This window comes from Phalacrocorax aristotelis, chromosome 3, assembly GCF_949628215.1.
Source record: "Phalacrocorax aristotelis chromosome 3, bGulAri2.1, whole genome shotgun sequence".
In the NCBI taxonomy this organism is placed as follows: Eukaryota; Metazoa; Chordata; class Aves; order Suliformes; family Phalacrocoracidae; genus Phalacrocorax; species Phalacrocorax aristotelis.
This window is the reverse complement of record NC_134278.1, coordinates 107,035,807-107,055,591: the sequence shown is the minus strand read 5'-3', so window position 1 is coordinate 107,055,591 and position 19,785 is coordinate 107,035,807. Positions and strand designations below refer to the sequence as shown.

Sequence of the window (19,785 nt, the reverse complement as noted above, 5' to 3'; positions counted from 1 at the left end):
TGCTGTAAAGAAATTATATTTCTAGCCCACCCTTACATAACTTTGTAATATCCCACTTGTTTAACTTTTCAGTTGTTTTTCCCCTTCTCCGTTACATCGCACAGAAGCTACTTTCTTCCCTTTCAAGGTACCTCAGGACTCATTCCCTCTCAGTCATCACTCATTTACTATTCTAGCATTCTAAACCTTATTCTGATACCCACTGTAATCAGTTTATCATAAACTGATTTAGACCGAGTCCCTATTAGAACATCAGTAAACTGTACAAATACGTCACAACTAGGAAAAAGTGCTGTCGTCACCTTCTCTCAGTATGGATGTGAAAGCCCTTTGATGGTTTGTGAGGGAGTGTTACCCAGCTGCTCGCTTTGACTTATGTCTTTTTTGTGGACTTGCAGCATGATCACAACCAAATTTGAGACCTAGGCTTTGAACAGTGTCAGGCTGACTATGGTTAAATTCCTGGCCCAACAAAATAGTAAGACGAATAAGCACCGTAGGGATAATGTGCTACAGTTTTAAAACACCAGAAAACTTAAGTAATAGCTGCAGTTGTGACAGGCTGAGGCTTTCAAGTGTGCTGCTGAATCAAGTCATCTTTCTTATAAACTTTCCATTTTATATTCTGCTGTTGAAGTTAGGAATCAAAAGTGTCCTGTTTTGTGAGTGCCGAGAACCAGAGAATGAATGTATGCTTGTAATTCATTTTCAGAAATGTACAATTTGCAACCCATTTGAAATTTATTCTTGGAGAATTGAATAAAGAACTTTTGGGGAAATAAAGATGTAAAATTCAGAATTTGCAGCTTGGGGAATGGAAGTCAGAATTTTGCTGAGGTCCTCCTTTAGTGGTCGGAAGACATTTGCTAACAACAGTGAATGTTTATTAATGAAGACCTGGATTATTACTTGAAATTTCTGCTAGGCTTAATGGAAATGCGCTATTGAGAAGAACTAGTTAAAATGTCAGTATAAAGGATATTATTTTAGGTTCATAATTTCTTCCTGTAGGTATGATGTCTTCTATAACTTGAGATTCTGTAACGCATTTGGGCTTTATATGTCAGATTAAGTTACTTGCTTGTAACATTAACTTTTACCTTGATGAGGATTTGTGCTATTTAGGTTTTAGGACTGATCTTGCACCCCTGACAGCTGTTGCTGGAATTGATAGAGACATTTGGAATTTGGAAGAATCAGCTTCACAAAATCATCATGACTCCTTGAAGGAGCAATGCCAGAGACTCCCAAATGAGTCAAGCCGTATTTGAAAAATCTGTGGATCCAATTTATGGTTTTTTTTCCCTGAGAGAATCGTAAAGGGATGTACTGGTAATTCAAAAGTCTGGTCCCAGCTACCAAGCAAATTGCCCTGCCATTGGCTAGATTCTGTCCAGTTTCTTGTTTTCAGTGGTGCAACTATGCGCCAGTGCATGAAAACAAGAAATGAAAGTAGGAACAACTATGGCATTGTTAGCATTAGTCTAATTTTTTTTTTTAAGGCCAATAATGAGGAGTTAAAATGATAAAAATGGATATTAGAGGCTCCCATCAAAGATGTGACACAGTGAGAATGCATGAGATATCTGCGTTTTTTGGAAGCTTGCGGGGTAGAAATTAAAACATCGCTTGCAGAGCCTTAGGATAGCATTCTTCCTTTCCCACAGAAGACCAAGGGTCTATTGCAATTCTGTATCCCTGGATCAATTAAATTCCTTGTAAGCTAATTTATTTTAGACAGAGTGCATTTTTCTATTTGCATGTGTTCTGTTACTTTGCTACTCATAAATTCTCAGTCTAGAGAATAACCTTTACAAAGGATGAATAAGAATTTCCTGCATTTTATTATCTTCAGAGTTTCACTAGTGTTTTCCATTTTTTGGAAAGTAAAAGATCCAAGGTTTGGTGTTCTCCAGGATGCTGACAAATTCTGTTACAGGTCTTATCTTAGCAATTGAAGTAAATAGGAACCATAAAGGCTGCTCTTCATCTTCCTGCTATTATTTCTTCTGAATTATGAGGCAACAGAAACACAAAATTAAGAATTATTTTAATTCCAGACCACTTTAGTCTTTGTTACCACTAACATGTGCAAACTGAGTATATATTAAGGATGTACATTCCTTATTGGGTGGTTGAATGGAACTTGTGTTATTGTCAGTATGTTGCTTTCCTAATTTCCTATGCCTTATTCTAAAAAGTGACTTCCCAGTAACATCGTTGCATAAAACTCATAGAACTTTTTATCTGTTTTATAGGGTTGTGACTCTCAAATGAGCATGTCAGAAGCGTCCTGCAGCGAAAGTACCTCCTCTTGTCAGTCTCTGGTACATGGCTCAGCTCCAGAAATCCTCATTGGCCTCCTTTATAACGCTACAACTGGAAGATTATCAGCAGAAGTGATAAAAGGCAGCCACTTCAAAAACTTGGCAGCGAACAGACCACCCAGTGAGTGAAAATCTTTTTTCATCCTAATGCTTCTGTGCTGGCGGGGCTCTCAGTAGCAAGGACTTCAATCCTATCATTTAGTCTTACCCGATCAAAATGAAATAGAGCAATCATCAACTAATCTGTTTCATGTTTTATATTTCTAGTCAGTTGGGAAATAGCAAAAAATCTAAAATTCAAAATATTAATTGTAAGTTAACAAGAATGTTTTAATTTTTCATGATGACTGACTAATAAATTACCTTTATCGTAATGATTAATTGCTAAATTAGTAATGCCTCACATCACAGGCGAAGAATAAAAAGTTGGTGTTTGAAAAGAAAGTACATGCCAGCTAATATTAACTCTGAACAGTTACTCCTGTTTCTGGAGGGCTCGATACTGGAGTCTTTAATTGCTTATGTGCCTGTGTATGTGTGGCAGTAATATATGTAACTTGGGAATGTCAGTGAAGACAACGGAGAAGCAAACTGAGACCTTTGGCATGTATACAGTGCAGAAGGAATGTTTGTCATCAGAAAGGACTTGAACTGTGTGTTCAAGCATTTGTTCAAAAATACATTTGTCTGAAATATCTGTGAACTTAATATACTTTTAAAGTGGAGCCAGATGGAATGTCACACACACAGAATGTTTTTACTGTCTCTAATCTTTTTGGTATAGCCTGAGAAAGTTCAGTAATGAACTTCTAAAGAAGTTTTTTAATTGTTTTTTTAGATTACGAGTCTGATTTACATAAGTTGTAGCCAGACATACATATCCGTTCCTCTTGATTTTGTCTGGAGGCTCTGGTTTTAGCCCCTCTTTCTGTTTCTTAATCCCCAGATTTGTATGGCACTAGCAGATTATCTGACACTACTAGATTATGTAGCAGGCTGCCAACACTTTATAAGTGGTTTGCACATCTCACTTTGTCTTCACAGTTTAGGAAGTAAGCCAGGCAATTTCAGACTGGCGCTCTCTTCTTTCTTTCTTGACCCATGTTTTACTCCATTCATTAATTACATCTGGCTCAGCCTTACTCTACTTTGCTTTCTCTATACTTTTCACACGGATGGAGCCAGACTTTGTAAACATGGCCAGAGAAGGAAGGGGAAAGAAGAATCTCATACTTTTATATAATTAGGTAGCTGCCCCAGAAGCTGCCTGTTTGGAGACAAAGGCATAGAAATAGATGGGAAAAGCCAAGAAGGCCCAAGGATACAGGTGGGGGGAGGAATGAAAGGGGAGAGAAGGGACCACGTCTTCCCTTAAAGCAAAAAAACCAGTAGGTGGCTTATGCTTATCTTTCTGGAATCTCTGGAGAAAGCCAACTTTTTCTTAATATTTAGAATATGCAGGTTAGATGGAGGTTCAGTACTTGTTTTGAAGACCGATATGTTCATTCCCTAGTTGCGTGAGTCACTGGGGTCAAAAATCTGTTTCAGATTGCAAGAAAGCAGCATGTAGTCTTGTGTAATACCATGTTCTGTCTAACCTTTTTTGGTGGGAAGAACTTGTGTGTTACCTTTTGTCATGCCCTGTGATGGATAAGGGGAAGTTTTGATATTCATAATAATAATAGTCCGGTTCTGTTTAGGCAAAAGTGGGTTTGGAGTTCTGTTTTTTCTATAAAGCTGGAATTAGTGCACATTCTGGGTCTGGTAGGACTGTGCACAGACTATTGTGGAATCCAGATTTTTCCTGTGGGCTGTTTTGTGCCATCCCTCTGCCCTCCCTCCAGCAGTGGTAGCACCTTCTTGTAAACTCCTGGACCCAGGTGCATACCACTGCCATTTTCTAACTCCCTGTCAACACATCGTGGACACATATGAGCCCCTCTCTGTGCCATCATTTCCACAAAATGAAGACTATGGCCTATAAGGTTGATGATAAAATGCTCTGATCAAATTTGTTTTTTGGATCATCGGTGGTCCAAAATCATGATAAATAGTGCAAAGTACATGCATGGGTCAGTTTTTATTCAGGTCTTGAGAAACTATGACAAAAAGTGAAGCAATTATTCTTTCCCGCATGTGATCCTTTCTGTAGTCTAGGGGTTGTGAGCCTATGCAATTTTTGTGAAATGCTTCTGCAGCAAATACAGATTGAGTCCTACACTTCTGCTTCTTGGTAGTATATACTCCTCTGCTACATATATGTATGTTGTATAGTAACTCATTTAGCAACTGAGCACAAGGCAAATAGGCCAAATCCTGCAGGCAATAACATTTGATGTTAGAATTTGTCTTCGTTTCTCTGTGTGGCAGTTAATATTTTGTCTGAGAAGAAGGTGCTGCTTAGTATCCTTTGAAATTTTGTTGGAACAGGGTACAAGCTTTTGTACACTAAATGCATGTGTGTGTATGCATGCAAACACATTAAATCCATAAATACATGGATTTTAACAACCAAGATCTTTACATTTTTAAATAGACACCCATAGTTAAATTTCAGATGTAAGCATCCCTCAGCTATTTGTAGCAATTAGATCAGAGTCATTCTCATGCCCAAGTCCATCACTACTCCAGATCTCAAGTATTACAATCAAATATCTGTAACTATAAACGCTAAAGGCAAAGCCAGCGTAGTTTTCAGTTCAGTGATTTTTCATTTTATTGCTTTGAATATATGAAGTATAATTATGGTGTGCAGTTTTTCTTAATATGCTGGAGTTTGCATGAAAAAGCATAAGATTTGATAAAAAGGTGATTTTTACCCAGTCTTCTATAACCTAATCGTTAGCATGATTCTTTCTGTTTACTGTGCTTTAGAACCCAGTAGCTCTTAGTGCTAAGATAACCCATTATGTAAGCGGTGTAATTTTTGTTAAAGATTACACAAAAACTGCACAAAATCTCCATTTCATTAAATTTTACCCAACAACCCTTTTGTTCAATCCGTTTTCTGATCTGTGCTGCTAAGGTTTTGTGTTTCTCCACTCCAGTGAATAGTGCTTGCTCTTAAACTTTAACCTTTGATCCTCTCTCACCCAACTATTGACATCTGGTCATTATTTCTTTTACTGCTTTCCACCCCCTGTTGTCAGACGGACTGTTCTGTTGTCTAAAACACTTGATAGGTGGACAGGTTTATATAATCCGAGGTGAGTTCCTGTAGAAACTAATTGGATGTTGTCTTTTTCATGCAAAAGAAAACTTGCCAGCAGTAAAGCTATCCATGGCTGCCTACCATGTTGGTTTATAAAAGTATATCTTTATTATTTGTGGCACTCTCTAATGCAAAAGTTGCATTTATCTCTGATTATGGATGTTGGGATTTCAGTGTACCTACAAAGTGAAAATATTCAATGTGTTTCTTTTTACGTAAACTCTGATCTTTTAATAATATTATGTATTAGCATGAATACGACAGGAATAAAGAATGAAAAAAAGATCGTTTTATATGGGTTTATATTTCTTAGAATCAGTTGTAACTTCAGGAAATGCACATCCTTCTGCAGGAGCGTGACTTGGTGCTTCTAGTCAAATGAAAACAGAACTTTAAAAATAAAGGTTTATACTAACACCCAACGTGTGCTAACCACATTTACTTACATCAGCTTCTTAAATGTATTTCCTAAGAGCACCGTACAAGCTATATTTTAAATAACCGTATTGAATGATGCAAAAACTGAATTATCTTTAAAGGGGTATTAAATTTATTCCTTTATAAATCTAGGATATAAAGAGGGGGTTTGTACTGTGTAAACTTCTACCTTTGAACACACTTCGCTACATTTTGGTCTTCAAAATAAATAAAATTGAAAAGCCCAAAGTGAGAACCACATCCATGCAGAGATTATTCTTATGCATTTCATTCTGGCTGTTTTGATATCATCACTGTGTATCAATTTTATTTCCTTTTCTCTTCATTAGTTGTCTTCATTCTCCTTTGTTTATTCTTATTCTCAGAAAATTCAGTGGTATGCTTTACAGTGTTGTGGCTAGTTGGGGCTTGCTAAGTGTTAATGCAGTTTAAGTTTGTTTAGAACAAGTAAGGGGGGGTCAATGGGAAGAGGATTATGAGGTATACCTTTAACTTAACCCATTTCCATAGTACTGAGGCTAGTTAATTTGTTCTCGTGTTTGTAATATTTTGCTTACCTGTCATCGTTTCATGTGTCTAAACTAAGCTGTGCTCAGTCAGCCTGGTATACACCATATCCTTGTGTCTTGTAAATATCTCATTCTCAAAAACTTTTGTTCGAAGATACCTGACATTCCAAAATATGATTTATTTTGTAGATACCTATGTTAAGTTAACACTGCTGAACTCAATGGGGCAAGAGATGTCCAAATGCAAAACTTCAATCCGGCGAGGACAGCCAAATCCAGTATACAAAGAAACCTTTGTTTTCCAAGTGGCACTGTTTCAGCTTTCAGATGTGACGCTCATACTGTCTGTATATAATAAGCGCAGCATGAAACGAAAAGAGATGATAGGGTGGATTTCTTTAGGTCTCAACAGCTCAGGAGAAGATGAACTCAATCACTGGACTGAAATGAAAGAATCTAAAGGACAGCAAGTATGTAGATGGCATACTTTACTAGAATCGTAATGGACAGTACGAAGCGCAGTCGCGGTTTTAAGGGAGTTTGGACTCTCAAGCAGATGGTCATCACTGGTCACAATCAACAGATTTGCTGTGGAAGTAAAAAACGAAAATCGAGGTCAACATTCCATCGTAAAGAATGCACAACATGAAAAATGGCGGGATTTAATATATAATCTTCACTTAGAGTCAGACACTTCCTTGGTGTCAGAGAAGCCTTGCTGTATACAGATACGTTAGTGGTCCCTCCCCCATCCACCTGATGCTGTATTTGTTTGGGTTTGTTTTGTGGTTTTCAATTCAGAAACGTTTTATGTAAGGTTCTCCAAATTAATGTAAGCTCCTCTCTTGTGTACTTTTTGTATTGCTTTAATACTGTAGCTTCTGACCTGCCTGCACTCAGATTAAAGATCAATAATTTGCACTTTGAGAAAAAGTTAATGATCTGTAGAGCAAAAGAACAAAAAACCCACCAGTGGAGAACACTTAGTAATATAGCAAGTATGAATATACTGTTGTTTTACACTGAGTTTCTTTCCAGGAGCTTAGTACAACTAAGTTTTCATTTTTTGATATGCAGTTGGTTAGAAAAATACTAGCGTTTGGGCATCAGGTGAACTTTGACATCAAACTAATGTTTCTTCAATCTGTGACAGGAACGAGCTCTATATATGGCATAAATTGGGTTTTTCCCTCTTGCCTGTACTTCTGCCTAATCCAAAGAGACCAGATCATTAGTTTGGTCCCTTCCAAATCTCCTTAGACAGGTTGTACTGTAAAACTATGTAACTTTCTGTTGAAAGCACTTCCTGTATTCATGTATTCCAATGTAGGAAGCTCGTAGAGCACGACTTTACTAAAATATATTTTCGTTAAATTGATACGGATTTCTTTAAAATGTTGGTAGTTGGAAGTTAGGTTGAAAGACTGTGAAGGAAGTGGTAGCAGTTGAACTACTCTGAATGAATGCGAAATACTGTGGCTTTGGTTGAAATAGGTATCAGTCTCTTCTGAGCTGTCTTGGGGATTACCATATGCTGTTTGTTGGAAGCAGAGAGCAGACCAGGAGTTTTTACCTTTCTTCTTGGAGAAGAGAACTTCAGTAAGTTATTTTTCTAGTGATTTGCCAGCAATTGAATGAATGCTCACACCCAAAATAGAAGTTTGCTTTGCTTATGTTCAAGCTGGGAAACACAGCTTTTTGACGACACAACTGAGAAGCCACAGTATCACAGGAAAGTTTGCTATCAGATAAAAACTCATGGCTTCCACCAAAATTAGGGAAATATCAGTGCTTCTGAGATTCCTGTTTGTCCCAAATACTTTAACTGGAATCACACTAATTTACTGACTACTGAATCTAATTCATATTATGGAAATTGTGGATTATTGAGTAAACATATTTTTTTAAAAGCTTCCCAAATCAGACATGCTTTTTCTTGTAATTGTAAGTTTCATTTACTTTTTAATTGTTGCCGTATGGAAAGCAAGCGATATTTTTTCTTATAAATGATGTCTTACTAATGTGGGACCTCACTGACTGTTGTAGCACTTGGTTGGTAGAAAAGTGAAGTTTTGGATTTAATTCAGAGAACTAGTGGTAGCCTAGAGCGTTCTCATTAAGACAAATGTCTCTCTCTTGAATTTCTTTATAATACCTTTGAAAGATCCTGGCTTTAGGGTATACAGACAGTCAAGTACAGAGAGACTGGAGACAGTGAGTATGCTATAATAAAGATATTTCACATGGTTCTAAAATTCTCGCACTACTTCACAATTTCATTAAGTCCTTTTTAAAGGATAGTGTAATTCCATTTCTTGGTTTATTTGGTGCCTTTTGAGGGGTTTATTTGCAGAGCCAGGCTTTTGTTTTTTATTGATTTAAAGATTTAAAACATTATTACAACCTTTTTTTTTCCCCTGGTATTGCACTGCTGCTTCATGTACAGAAGCTTTATTTACCAAATACAAATAATGCAAAAACTTTCTTTAAAAAGGAATGGTCTTGCAGTAACACAATACAAATTGTTTCTTCAGTCCTTTTTGTTGCTCAGTTTGTGAAATGTAATGTTGAGTGCAGAATTTAATAAAAAATCAACATTAATTTTACATGCATAAGGAAAATGCTCAGATTTTCCCAATCCTTTCAGCTTTCCATATAATAGCAACACTGACTTAGAAGCTGTTCAAAAGCAATTTTTCAATGGATGTGGAAGTGTTTTTCCTCATTCTCTTTGTGGGTATTTGGATGCTCTTTCCTAAAGCTGAAAGTTGTCTCTTGATGATTGTCTCTTTGTACAGGTTTTACTTTATAAAATAATGTACAGTATTTATAAAATAACGTCAGCATCGAACGAACAAAGAAGTCAGTTTGGAAGATGCAGCAAATAACCTCTTACAGAACCAAACTAAATTGAACTGTGTCGTGACTTGGGTTTCTGCTTGTAAGGTTCCATTGCTTCAGTTTTACATCTAACCGTTCAGATTTCTAAGACACCAAAATCTTAATTTAGACACAGCAGAGATGTCTAGTACTCTGTGCTGGGCACATTGAAGAAGAGGAATCTCTTTCTAGATCATGAGACTTTTCCCAAGGTATCCAGGTCCAGCCTGTGCTTCACAGAAAGAAGGTTTGGCTTACTTGGATTTATGCTGGACAAAGACTGGGAACTGAATATATAAAGAGTGGAAATGAATGTTTAATTTTGAGGCAGTAGAATATGGACTTGCCATGCAAAACCAGTCACACCAATAATTGAATTTGCCCTAAGATATTTATGAATTAGTTATAGTATCAATAGCTGACATGTTGGGTTTTTTCTTCCTAGATACCGTTCCTATGATTTGTTTGTAATTTGGTTTTTCTTATTGTTTTATGCAAACCTATACTTTTGTATCTGAAATCTGCCTTTAGATTTATTTTTTTTAAACTCCGCATAAGGGCTTATGCATACGGTGTGTTTTTGTGCATTCAGTTAGGTCTTAAGCATGGAACAGAATTTCTAAAGAGCAAAGTATTGGAAACAAATTCGAGGTATTTGTGTTTTCCTCAGAATTGTCTGTGCTTTTTTTATAGCTTTTTGTTGTTTATCTTTGTTCAAAAGTACAGTAAGTTAAGCGTTTATCAAATTAATTACTTCCATTTGCCAACATACCCTGTAGAGATCACAGTTCTTGAACCGAATCTGTTTCCTGCCAGTGTAGCCTTAAATAATTATAGAACAGTGACGTTCTTACAGATTCTATTCTTGAAAATATTGCATCCGCTCTGCGTATGATCTATTTGGTTTAATGTTTAGAAATGTCACATAGGTCTTCTTAAAGTGTTACAAATATGAAGAAGTTGGTTAGTTCCTTTCGGTGGTAAGGGCAAGATTGTGAAGGGCAGCACAGGCAAGCATGAAATCGCTGCGCAGGAGGATGAGAGACTGTACAGTGTCTGCAGGACATCGCTGTCTCCCACATACATGGAGGCAAGGAGTCAGCAGAGCCATGCTTCTGTTCCCTGTTCAGCCAGGCAGCACAGGGAAGGAGGATAGTACTGGTAAGAATCAAAGCTTGGTCCCCATGGTGCTGCCTCATGCTCAGGACTTGAGAGATCCACATTGTAACCACACTGCAAAGTCTGACTGCAAAGGCAGAAGTTAGGCAAGGTGTAAGTTGTGCTACTGGAGAAATATGATTTCTAAATCCAATTACAATCCTCTAACCTCATTAATAATTAGATTTTTAAATATGATGAGCCCTTGGAATGAATGTACGTGATCTTACTGGAGACAAACGGTGTTTATCAATTAAGAGAATACTTGACCTGAAAACAGATCTTGTACATTTACTGTAGGAGATATTTTCACCTTTAAATTTTTGTTAATTCCTGATGGCAGATGCAGTGCCGGCATCAGTACCTTCCCATTTGACACACCTTTGGAGCAATTTTTTTTGTCGTCTAAAATATGTGTTTGTGTTACTGATTTGTTCTCTTTTCTCCCTAATGACTTGCTCCTGCAAACTCCCCGGCACCCTGAGAAGCTGTCTGTGGCAGTCACTGGACCTTAGAAGTCAAGGGCACTGTGCACCCCTTATAATAAGGTACTGGTGCAAAATTTCCATGACCTATCCAACTCCCTAAGATTTCTGCAAGGCAAACCATCAGTTTTAATACAGGAAGCAGAAGAAGAAAGCTTTTGTTCTTTGAAGGAGAGATTTTAGTGTAGGAATCTAATACAGATTGCTCTTACACATACAAGTTCTAACGAAAAGACTGTGTTAAAATCAGAGAATGAGGTTTGAGGGGAAGCCTTTTGGCCTGAACTGTTCCAACTTGAAACTAACAGCGGAATGCTGTTTCATTTAACTGAGAGTTGCATTGAGCCCTTTACTTACTCATCACACTTTTCTGGAGGGGGAAAAAAAGCTGTCCTGTTGAAAGCAGTCTTGAAACTATGTCTTGTCACTTGTAAGGCAGACTGACTTCCTCCTGCAGCTGAATTCTCAGTAACACTAATTTAATTCTCTCACTGATGTGCATGCCTACTCACCATTAATGAGAGGAGTCCATGGGCATCAGCAGGAGAGTAGGCCTGATCCTGAAAACATGAAGTGCAATAGGATCAGTAGGTTAGAGCAGTGATACAGCATGGCACCCGCAGCACAATCAAATGTGATTTCAGTCATGAGTGGAAGTGAAAAAGTAGATGCCTGGATACTGTCACAAACTTGTTATTTAACAATCATGTCTTACTTTTGTTTCTCCTTTTCCTCAGCTTCTGAAATATTTTTAAAACTTTAATATTAAAAATGCTACAGTGATCCCCAAACATCTTGATCATTTTAACTGAAACAATTCAGCAAAGTTTATTGTTAGAACAAGCCATCAAGAATGTTCAGTATTTTGGTCTATTTAACTCAACTGCCAGATTTTTTAGAGCATCACAGCTGGATTTCAGACTACTTTGTTCTGATGGTAGTTTTTGAGGGGGAAGTCACAGGAGCGTTTGCTTGTCGGTGAATCAACTCCTGATGAAGAGATCTCATCTGAGAGCGAGAGCAGTAAAATAAAAGACAGCTTCATACAGCAGCAGGAGACAGTGACTCAAATTCCACTCTTGAAGCCTTGTGGCCCTCGGAGGGCCCTACTCAGAGGAACCATGTCACGTGAACTGTGGGGGTTTGTACATTCAAAGTAGCACAGTTCTCTGTGGGCACCCCATGGCTTATAACCTAGTGTATTTTACAGGTGCAAGCAGGGTAGGTAGTGTTTATTTGCTTAGGGTGATTAGGGTGAGTACCAACTGGCCCACAGTGACATGGATTAGTTTAGCCTTAAGAACTTATCACTGCCCCTCCTTAAGTTCAAGCAGGGTTTCTTCCTTTCTGCAGACTATGTAGAAATCTTACGCGCCCAATGTATCTGCTTGTGTTATGCCTACCTGAATATGGCACAATTTCATCAATGCTAGCAAGCTTAGCTCATATGTAACATGGTGTGACTGAATTAATAAATTGGTCTGATACATGCTGGATCAGGTTTTGCTGTGCAGGTTTATGCTGGTATAATACAAAGGTAGGATCCTTATGCAGAGGAATGTGCCAGGAGTTAGGAAGTGGGTGGTATTACTCCCATAGGAACAAAGACCAGGAAACAGTTACGTCCAGAAAATGGGCAAGGCTAGCCTAATAGCAAGAAGAATTCATTCACTTCCTTGGAAGCATCTACTGGTAGAGCTGGTACAAAGCCTCCAAAAGATGCCTGTCTCTGAGGGCCCTACTCAGGAGAGCAGAAGCAGTAATACCATACCACTGAAGGAATACCTCATGGACATTCAGGGTTGTAATTAATGTCATCATTTTTTCTCTTGTATCTGAGGTCAGGAGTCTTGCCCGTTGTATCACATTAAGTTTTTTGTGGTGTTTTGCAAATCTTGCGGACATTCACTGCATGCCAAGGGTCCAATGTAGATTGCTTTATAACTTTTGGTTCATTTCCAAAGCGTGAGTTCGAATGAATTTACAGAATGAACTACAGAAGCATTATGATAGCTTTGAGATGGAATCTCTAAGCCATCGCGCAAGCAAGGAGCAGGGCTTTGAACAAGTTGTGATAGTAAATTTGGGTATGGCTTCTTACGACGTTTTAAGACCATTTCTAAGCAGTTGAATGTATTAGGTAATATTTACAAAAAAGGAGATAAGAGCAATGATCTTATTATGCAGCTAGTTTGCTGTCCTTTCCAGTAAACCACAAGGTTCAATAGCGCTCAGTACTGTTTCGTTTACGATAACTGTTTTTAATGTGACTTTCATTACAAAGTGTAATTAGTGAAGCCTTTTCTTCAATTTTTCCCTTTCTTTGCTCTTTTTAAGGAGAGATTTCTCCTTATATAGTATATATACTTTCTTACAGAGCTTTCTTACCTATTTTTATATGATGATTTAACAATGTAAAATTAAATGCTCTATGAGCAAGCTATATCACTGTTACACAATCTAAAGTGCTAGGATAATGACGAAGGGCCTGGACCTACTGCCTTTTACTAAGGTCCTGGTTTAGCCACAGGTCTTTCATGTTGTGTAGTACCTTTCTCTATAGGCAGTTCTGTTTCTGCAGGATGACTCCGAGAAAGGCACTATTAACACGAATAACAGTGGTAAAACTGAGCCTCCTCTCCATTCTTAGTGGGACATTCATCATGAGTAAAGGCTGCTGGCTCTGTCCCAAAAGTATAGTTATAGATTATAGTTCCCTTGATCTTCAGTAACTTTGAACTTGCTTTCTGGTGACTATAAGCTAATAACTGATCTTAGTGAATACAAATATTGAATTGTGGTGTTATCAGCAAGACTATTAAAATGTGTTTCACATTTTAATTCTTTCATCGGGATATAAGGAATTGGGTTTATGAAGCATCGTATTGCATAGAGATAGCACACATTTGCCACATTTTTAAAAGTGTATAAAATATACAGTATGTAGCATTTTCTTGCATACTTTTATACTGCCTGTATGCCACCGATGCACTCGGTGCCTTCTTTCTTTTGTATAAATCTAATACGTAGAAAATCTAAAGTTACGGTGTGTAAGCAGTGTCGCTGCAACTGAAGAGATGTCTTAACCTGATTATTCCTAGTACAGGAGGTTTCAAATGGCAGTTCAGTTTTAATACAATGCATTTCTTGGAATTCGAAGTTTTCCCCTTTCCTTCCTCACCCCCCTTTCCAAGAAACCTCCTCATACGACTGTTTTTTTTCTTAATTGATTCCTGTGTCTGATATAAGTCACGTGATGTTAACCAAAGAACCAAGTCTGTTTCTAATTCTTTGGACAAATGATGTTTGGACTTGCTATTACTTAAAGACAGAAATGATATAATGGATCTCTTTGAACAAATATAAAATAGGCTTCTGTAAATGTGACTCACAGCTGAGAATTCAAGATACCTCTTTTCTGACTGGTTGTGCGTTATTGTACCGGTAGCAAAGAGTTTGAGTTGTATTTCTTCGTGCATTTTAATCAAAATCCCATCACAAGCAAAAATATAACTCAACGCTGTCAGATTAGCTTGTTTTACCGATTTTATACCTATACCTGAAGTGTGCAACTTTGAGAACAGATTCAGCTCTTCTGGGTCTGAAGCCCCGATACTATGTAACTGTCTAGTGTATGCTGGTCTTACAGAAACAGGCTCAGGCTGCGCTGTGTGTACATTTCCTACCGGTGTCCCTTCATTGTATCATTTATGTAATACAACACGGTTTTCAACTACTGTTTCAACTTGAATTTCCTTAAATTTCGGTGCACGTATAGCCTTAAATATTTGAGACACCGAGCAGAGTTTTAATGGGAATAGGTTATATTTGCAAGTCCTGTTTGGCACAGAAGTCAGAGAAATATTTTTATATATCAATCAAAGATTGTAGAAAATGGGTATATCACAGTCATGTTATCAACCATGCTCCTAATTATATGCATTAAAAAAAAGGCATTTTTTGTGAAGGTTTTAGAGATGAAATATCCGAGCTCATTTCCTTTCTTGAATTTGCTTATTTTGTTTTCATATTTTCATTTCTGTACAGAACCTTGGAGCCCCTAACTAATGCCCATGACTGAATTCACCCCTATTTTCAGAATTCCGTGAGCTGCTTTTCTTTTCTGCTGTGTTTAAGTTGAATAAGCAGTAATTAAAATTCTCTAAATTTTTTTTTTAGATTTTGACAGTAACATAATTAGAGCAAATTTAGTGTTTGCAACCATTTATGCAGCTTAGTAAAGTCTTAGGACTCTGAAACTGTCATTATAATCCAGATGAAGACACATGTTTCATGGCATTTTGGTCCACAGCAGGTGAAAAGAGGAGTTCTGGCGGTGAATGTGCAGATCTGCATATTGGGTGTCAGACTGTAAATCCCCAGATGGATTTATAATTAAGTGTCACATTGTATCTACAGTATCTCCAGTTGTGTGTGTTGTCAGATACTTGTCGTTTTGTTTTCTTTATTATTACCTAGCAAAAAACTACTTTTATCATTTTGTGCTACTGTATATTAATCTTGAGGGTTTCCGGCGTGCAAGGTTATTTTAATGTTGTCAGTTCTCTCTTTGTAAAAAAAGCTGGACTTTCAGCATATGCATCCCACTATTATTCTGATTTTTGGGGAGAGGCAGGATGCCACCGGCTGGTTTTAGTTATATTTACCTGTACAGCACAGGTACCTTTAAAATCCCATGTTAGTTTGATTAAAACTTGCTGTAGTATATTTTCAAACCATGGATCTGTCACAACATTAAAACAGTCTTTTTTGCATATCTCAAGCTTTGCAGCTGTGGATTTGTATTTTGTTTGCTCTCTCTATTTGTACTGATTACCTCTGTGAAATGTATTTTTGTCAGTTTGAGGACTGGAATGGGTATCATTTGGTTATTTCAAAATATTTTCTGTACATGGAATCAGCTTTTTGCATGTGAACCTAATTGCTGGGCAGTATTTGAAAAAAAAAGGAAAAAATCACTTTTAAAACTGTCTGTTGTCACTTTCCTTTGGAGTTCATTAGGTGGTAAACAAACGTAATAGACTTCACTGTTCAGAAGATAGTAACGCTTGGTCAACCATTTGAACTGCTGTCTGCATTGAAGATAAGAAAAACTTTTTTAATTTTGGCCAGGTAACTAATCCTAGTGCGTACACACTTTTTGGCTCCGTTTCCAAATTTCCTAAGTTTCACCCAGTTCCCTTTCTGTTCCTCACAGACCTTGTTGATGTCACAAGTCGTCTACTTCGAGAATTTTAAATTAACCAGTGCGATAACATTCCAATAAATATGATGTGTATACTGGCAAATAAAGACACACTCAGGTGATCATTCTGATGGACTTTATACGGTTTTCTTCTGGCGTCATTTGCGATTCCCTCTACTTCTTTGTTCCACATATATTTCTCAGAAAAGATTTCATCTAACATACATATGCTGAGCTTCCACTTTCTAAGGAGTAAGGAGGCTGAAATAATTGAGGTTTGATATAAACATGAAAGAACACTTTCCATGAGTAACGATTATAATTTTACCATGACCCAGCTTAGATCTTCTATGCTAGTCCCTAATGATTTTTGTTGTACATATTAAAAAAAGCATTCTGGGTTCTCATGGCAGCTCTGCTTTAGGATGTGCCTGACTTGTATGTATGTTTTAGTACATATTAGCATACATGAAAAAAAAAGAATTGTTACAACACTTACGGCATTTTTTCCTATCCTAAAGGTGGGAAGACTTAGTGTAAGAAGATTCTATCGTTTCTTCCCATTTCTGCAGATGAAGGGAGCATAGCCCAGTGGTGTTTACCTGGTGAAAGTGGACAGAGGGGTGCGTTTCTTTGCTATATGATCCTGATGATCTGCACCCATCCTCCTCATCTGTGCAAATCCTAGGACTTCTGTAAATAAGATAACATGGTACTTGCTGCTGTGAAGGCTGGCGTTTTCAAAAGGCTATAGACTTAAAAATAACTTGTCATTCCATATGGAAACTGGTACGTATTTGGTAGTTGAGAAACTTCAAGAGGAGTGCTTGCTTTGTGTCCGTATTCTTTGTTGTGTCCATATTCTTTAGAAACAGAAACACACAAAAAAACCCACAAATATTTTTCTCCAGATTATGAGATCTATTAAAAGATGATAATATGAACTACTAGATATTTGTTTACAAAGTGATGATTTATGAAGCTGTGAAAACATGGCAAAATAAGTGAAGTAGAAATGTTATCTGGATGGTGATAATTGTTCATCATTCATGCACAGCCATTTTCTACTCAAAGATCACACCTGTGAACCAAACTCGGCTCTCAGCTGCACGTGTGGCCCCTTTCAGTCACCCACGTTTCATGCATGTAGCTGAGCAGAATTGCGTGCAATGCTCCCAGTTGTTAAGTAGTTTCTTGTGTAACAGTAATTGCTTCAGACAGGTAGAGCCAAGTTACATCACTTCTATGCAGATACAACTTTATCTGTCAGAGGTTTTCTCTGAAGAGTTCATGTGGCGAATTCCACATTAGATAGTATTTAAACTCACTCTGAAGTCACTAGTGTCTTGTTTCCAAAAACTCCTGTGGGTAAGGGCTAGTTAGCATTTTTCCTGCTGAGCTTTGTAGCATGCGTTTTCTTTCTCTAGTATTTTTGTTCTTACAGTCCAGCAGTGCAGTTTTAATTTAGTGTTTGATTCATATCAGACATTTCATTTGGCTCGTAAATGACTTCCCCAAAACTAATGAGACCGTTACTGAGGCATTTTGTTACCTGCTAATCAGTTTGAGTAGCTACATTTCAGCATAGGGATTGGAAAAAACAGATTTGCTCTTGTGTCAGCTTTAAGGATAGTAAGGATAGAAGGAAGCAAAACATGCAGAAATTAAACTAACTCTTATCAAGTAAGAGCATGTAGAGCTGGGCTTTGGATAAATGATTTATTATTAAATTCAAAACCTAATAGGTTTGCGTGTTCTGAGCGTAGTTTACACCGGTTTGTTTTCCGCTTAATTAGAAGCCTTACATTTCATCATATTAATAATGAAAATCCTCTTGTCAAGTTGTGTAAGATCATGTCGAACTAATATGTATATTTCAGAGGCAGAATAAAATCTCCCCTCATAGCCTTTCATATTATATTATGCAAAAATTACATTCTGCTTTTAGTTCTACTAGTGTGAAACATAAAAACGCCATCTTTCATTCCTGGTTGAGAAAGTCCTGGTTTCAAGAACTGTGAAGAAAATAGTTCAATCTCTGTAGATTTACAGTTACAGTTTACAATTAAAGGTTAACTGTAAACAGAAATTCAGAATACCAGGCCAACTCTGCTTCATAATTTAATGAATAAAAGTATAAAAGATAATAATCAGTAATCAAAGCTTAAGTTATATCCTGTCATATCAGTTCTTGTTGAAGCAGTTCAACAGTTCAGAAAGGGAGCAGGCTCAAACACACCAAAGGAGACCAGATTTGTACCCCAATTGTTTATTAAAGTGCACGTTTTCCATGACATCACAGCATTTTCATCTGCCTGTGCAGAGACCTAAAGTACCAGTAGACAAAAATGTCAGTCACACAAGCCTTTGCTAATTAGTGCCTTCACCAGAAAATGTCTAGCATTCTTAGGAAATCAGGGGGATATAGAATGTAGAGATCATTCATATTTATGTATTTCTTAAAAAAAAAAAAAAAAGCAGGAAAAATAAAAGCCATTTAATCAGCTATTTTTAAAAACTCCAAATCAGTCAGCTAGGCTAAAGGTCATGAAAATGTAGCTACATCTAAGCAAGTCTCAGTGGCAAATCGTCACCCAAGCTTGTTGCAGTTTTCCAAGACCGTGTAAAACACTTTGGAGCACACAGGCCAGGCCACTAGGCTAAGCACTAGCATTAACCGTTCAGCCTCCACCATTTGCTGTGCATACAGCCAAGCCGACAGCTGGGATGAAGTCGTATGTGCTCCCTTATTTCCAAGCACATGGGTTGTTAAGCGAACTTTGCAGAAGGCTTGCCAGAGAACACAAACTACTGTCATCGACAGCACCGGTATCTATTGTAAAGTAGTAGCATTGATTGGGAAATGGCAGTCGGGCTGTTTCCGGAATCTTAGGCATGCCTGATAATAAAGCAGGGCAGGGGTGTGGTGGTATTTGTTGGTCTAAGCATGGCACTGGGGATCGGGAATACCCTTTAATTTCATGTTTGATGCAGACTGGCTTTATACCCTTACCTGATTTACGTGGCCCTTATTGCCAAAATTCCCATTTTCTTCCATGTCATTGGTATATACAGGCACTAAATGACTTGTGGTAGTATTAAATTAATCAGTACAAATGATGCATGTCTTTGGTTGATAGTATGAAATGCTCTCTCTAAAGCATTGCTATATAGAAATTGCTGCATGTGGTATTATAGTCGGAAGAATGCTTTTTTGCTTATGCTTAAACATGCTGAATACCTCAGTTACGCAGTCTTTTTGTGATTGTTGCTATCAACAAGAGCTGCTGAAGGATCAGGATAGAGCCTAAGAAGTTTTTTTAAGAGTTTTCAGTGGGATCAGTCCCCAGTGTGCCTGAATTAGAGCCTAAATGAGCGCTGCTGCCAGCACAAGGAGGGAGTAGAAGTGCACAGCTGGAGCTGAGCTGTCCTTTCCCTAACAATCCACACAGCTCAGCTAAATACGATGCTGAAACCACTATCTGAGAAACCTGTTAGGGATATGGAGACATTTTACATTGCTGACTGTTGCCTGTGAGGAATCTACCCAACCTCATCTTATTTTGAAAAA

At 37.6% G+C, this 19,785-nt stretch overlaps 1 protein-coding gene across 6 annotated transcripts in view; it reads left to right on the top strand.

Moving 5' to 3' along the window:
- SYT14 (synaptotagmin 14) overlaps positions 1-16,158 on the top strand; it is a 94,801-nt gene extending 78,643 nt beyond the window's left edge. For 5 of the 6 annotated variants that reach the window (XM_075088985.1, XM_075088984.1, XM_075088983.1 and 2 more), the window contains 2 exons: positions 2,259-2,448; positions 6,675-16,158. In XM_075088985.1, coding sequence (XP_074945086.1) covers positions 2,259-2,448; positions 6,675-6,988 — 504 coding nt within the window. In that variant the 3' untranslated portion in view covers positions 6,989-16,158. Of the gene's footprint in view, positions 1-2,258; positions 2,449-5,476; positions 5,534-6,674 lie in introns of all 6 variants that reach the window. The other variant, XM_075088988.1, reaches the window with a different exon arrangement.
- Positions 16,159-19,785: the final 3,627 nt, after the last annotated feature.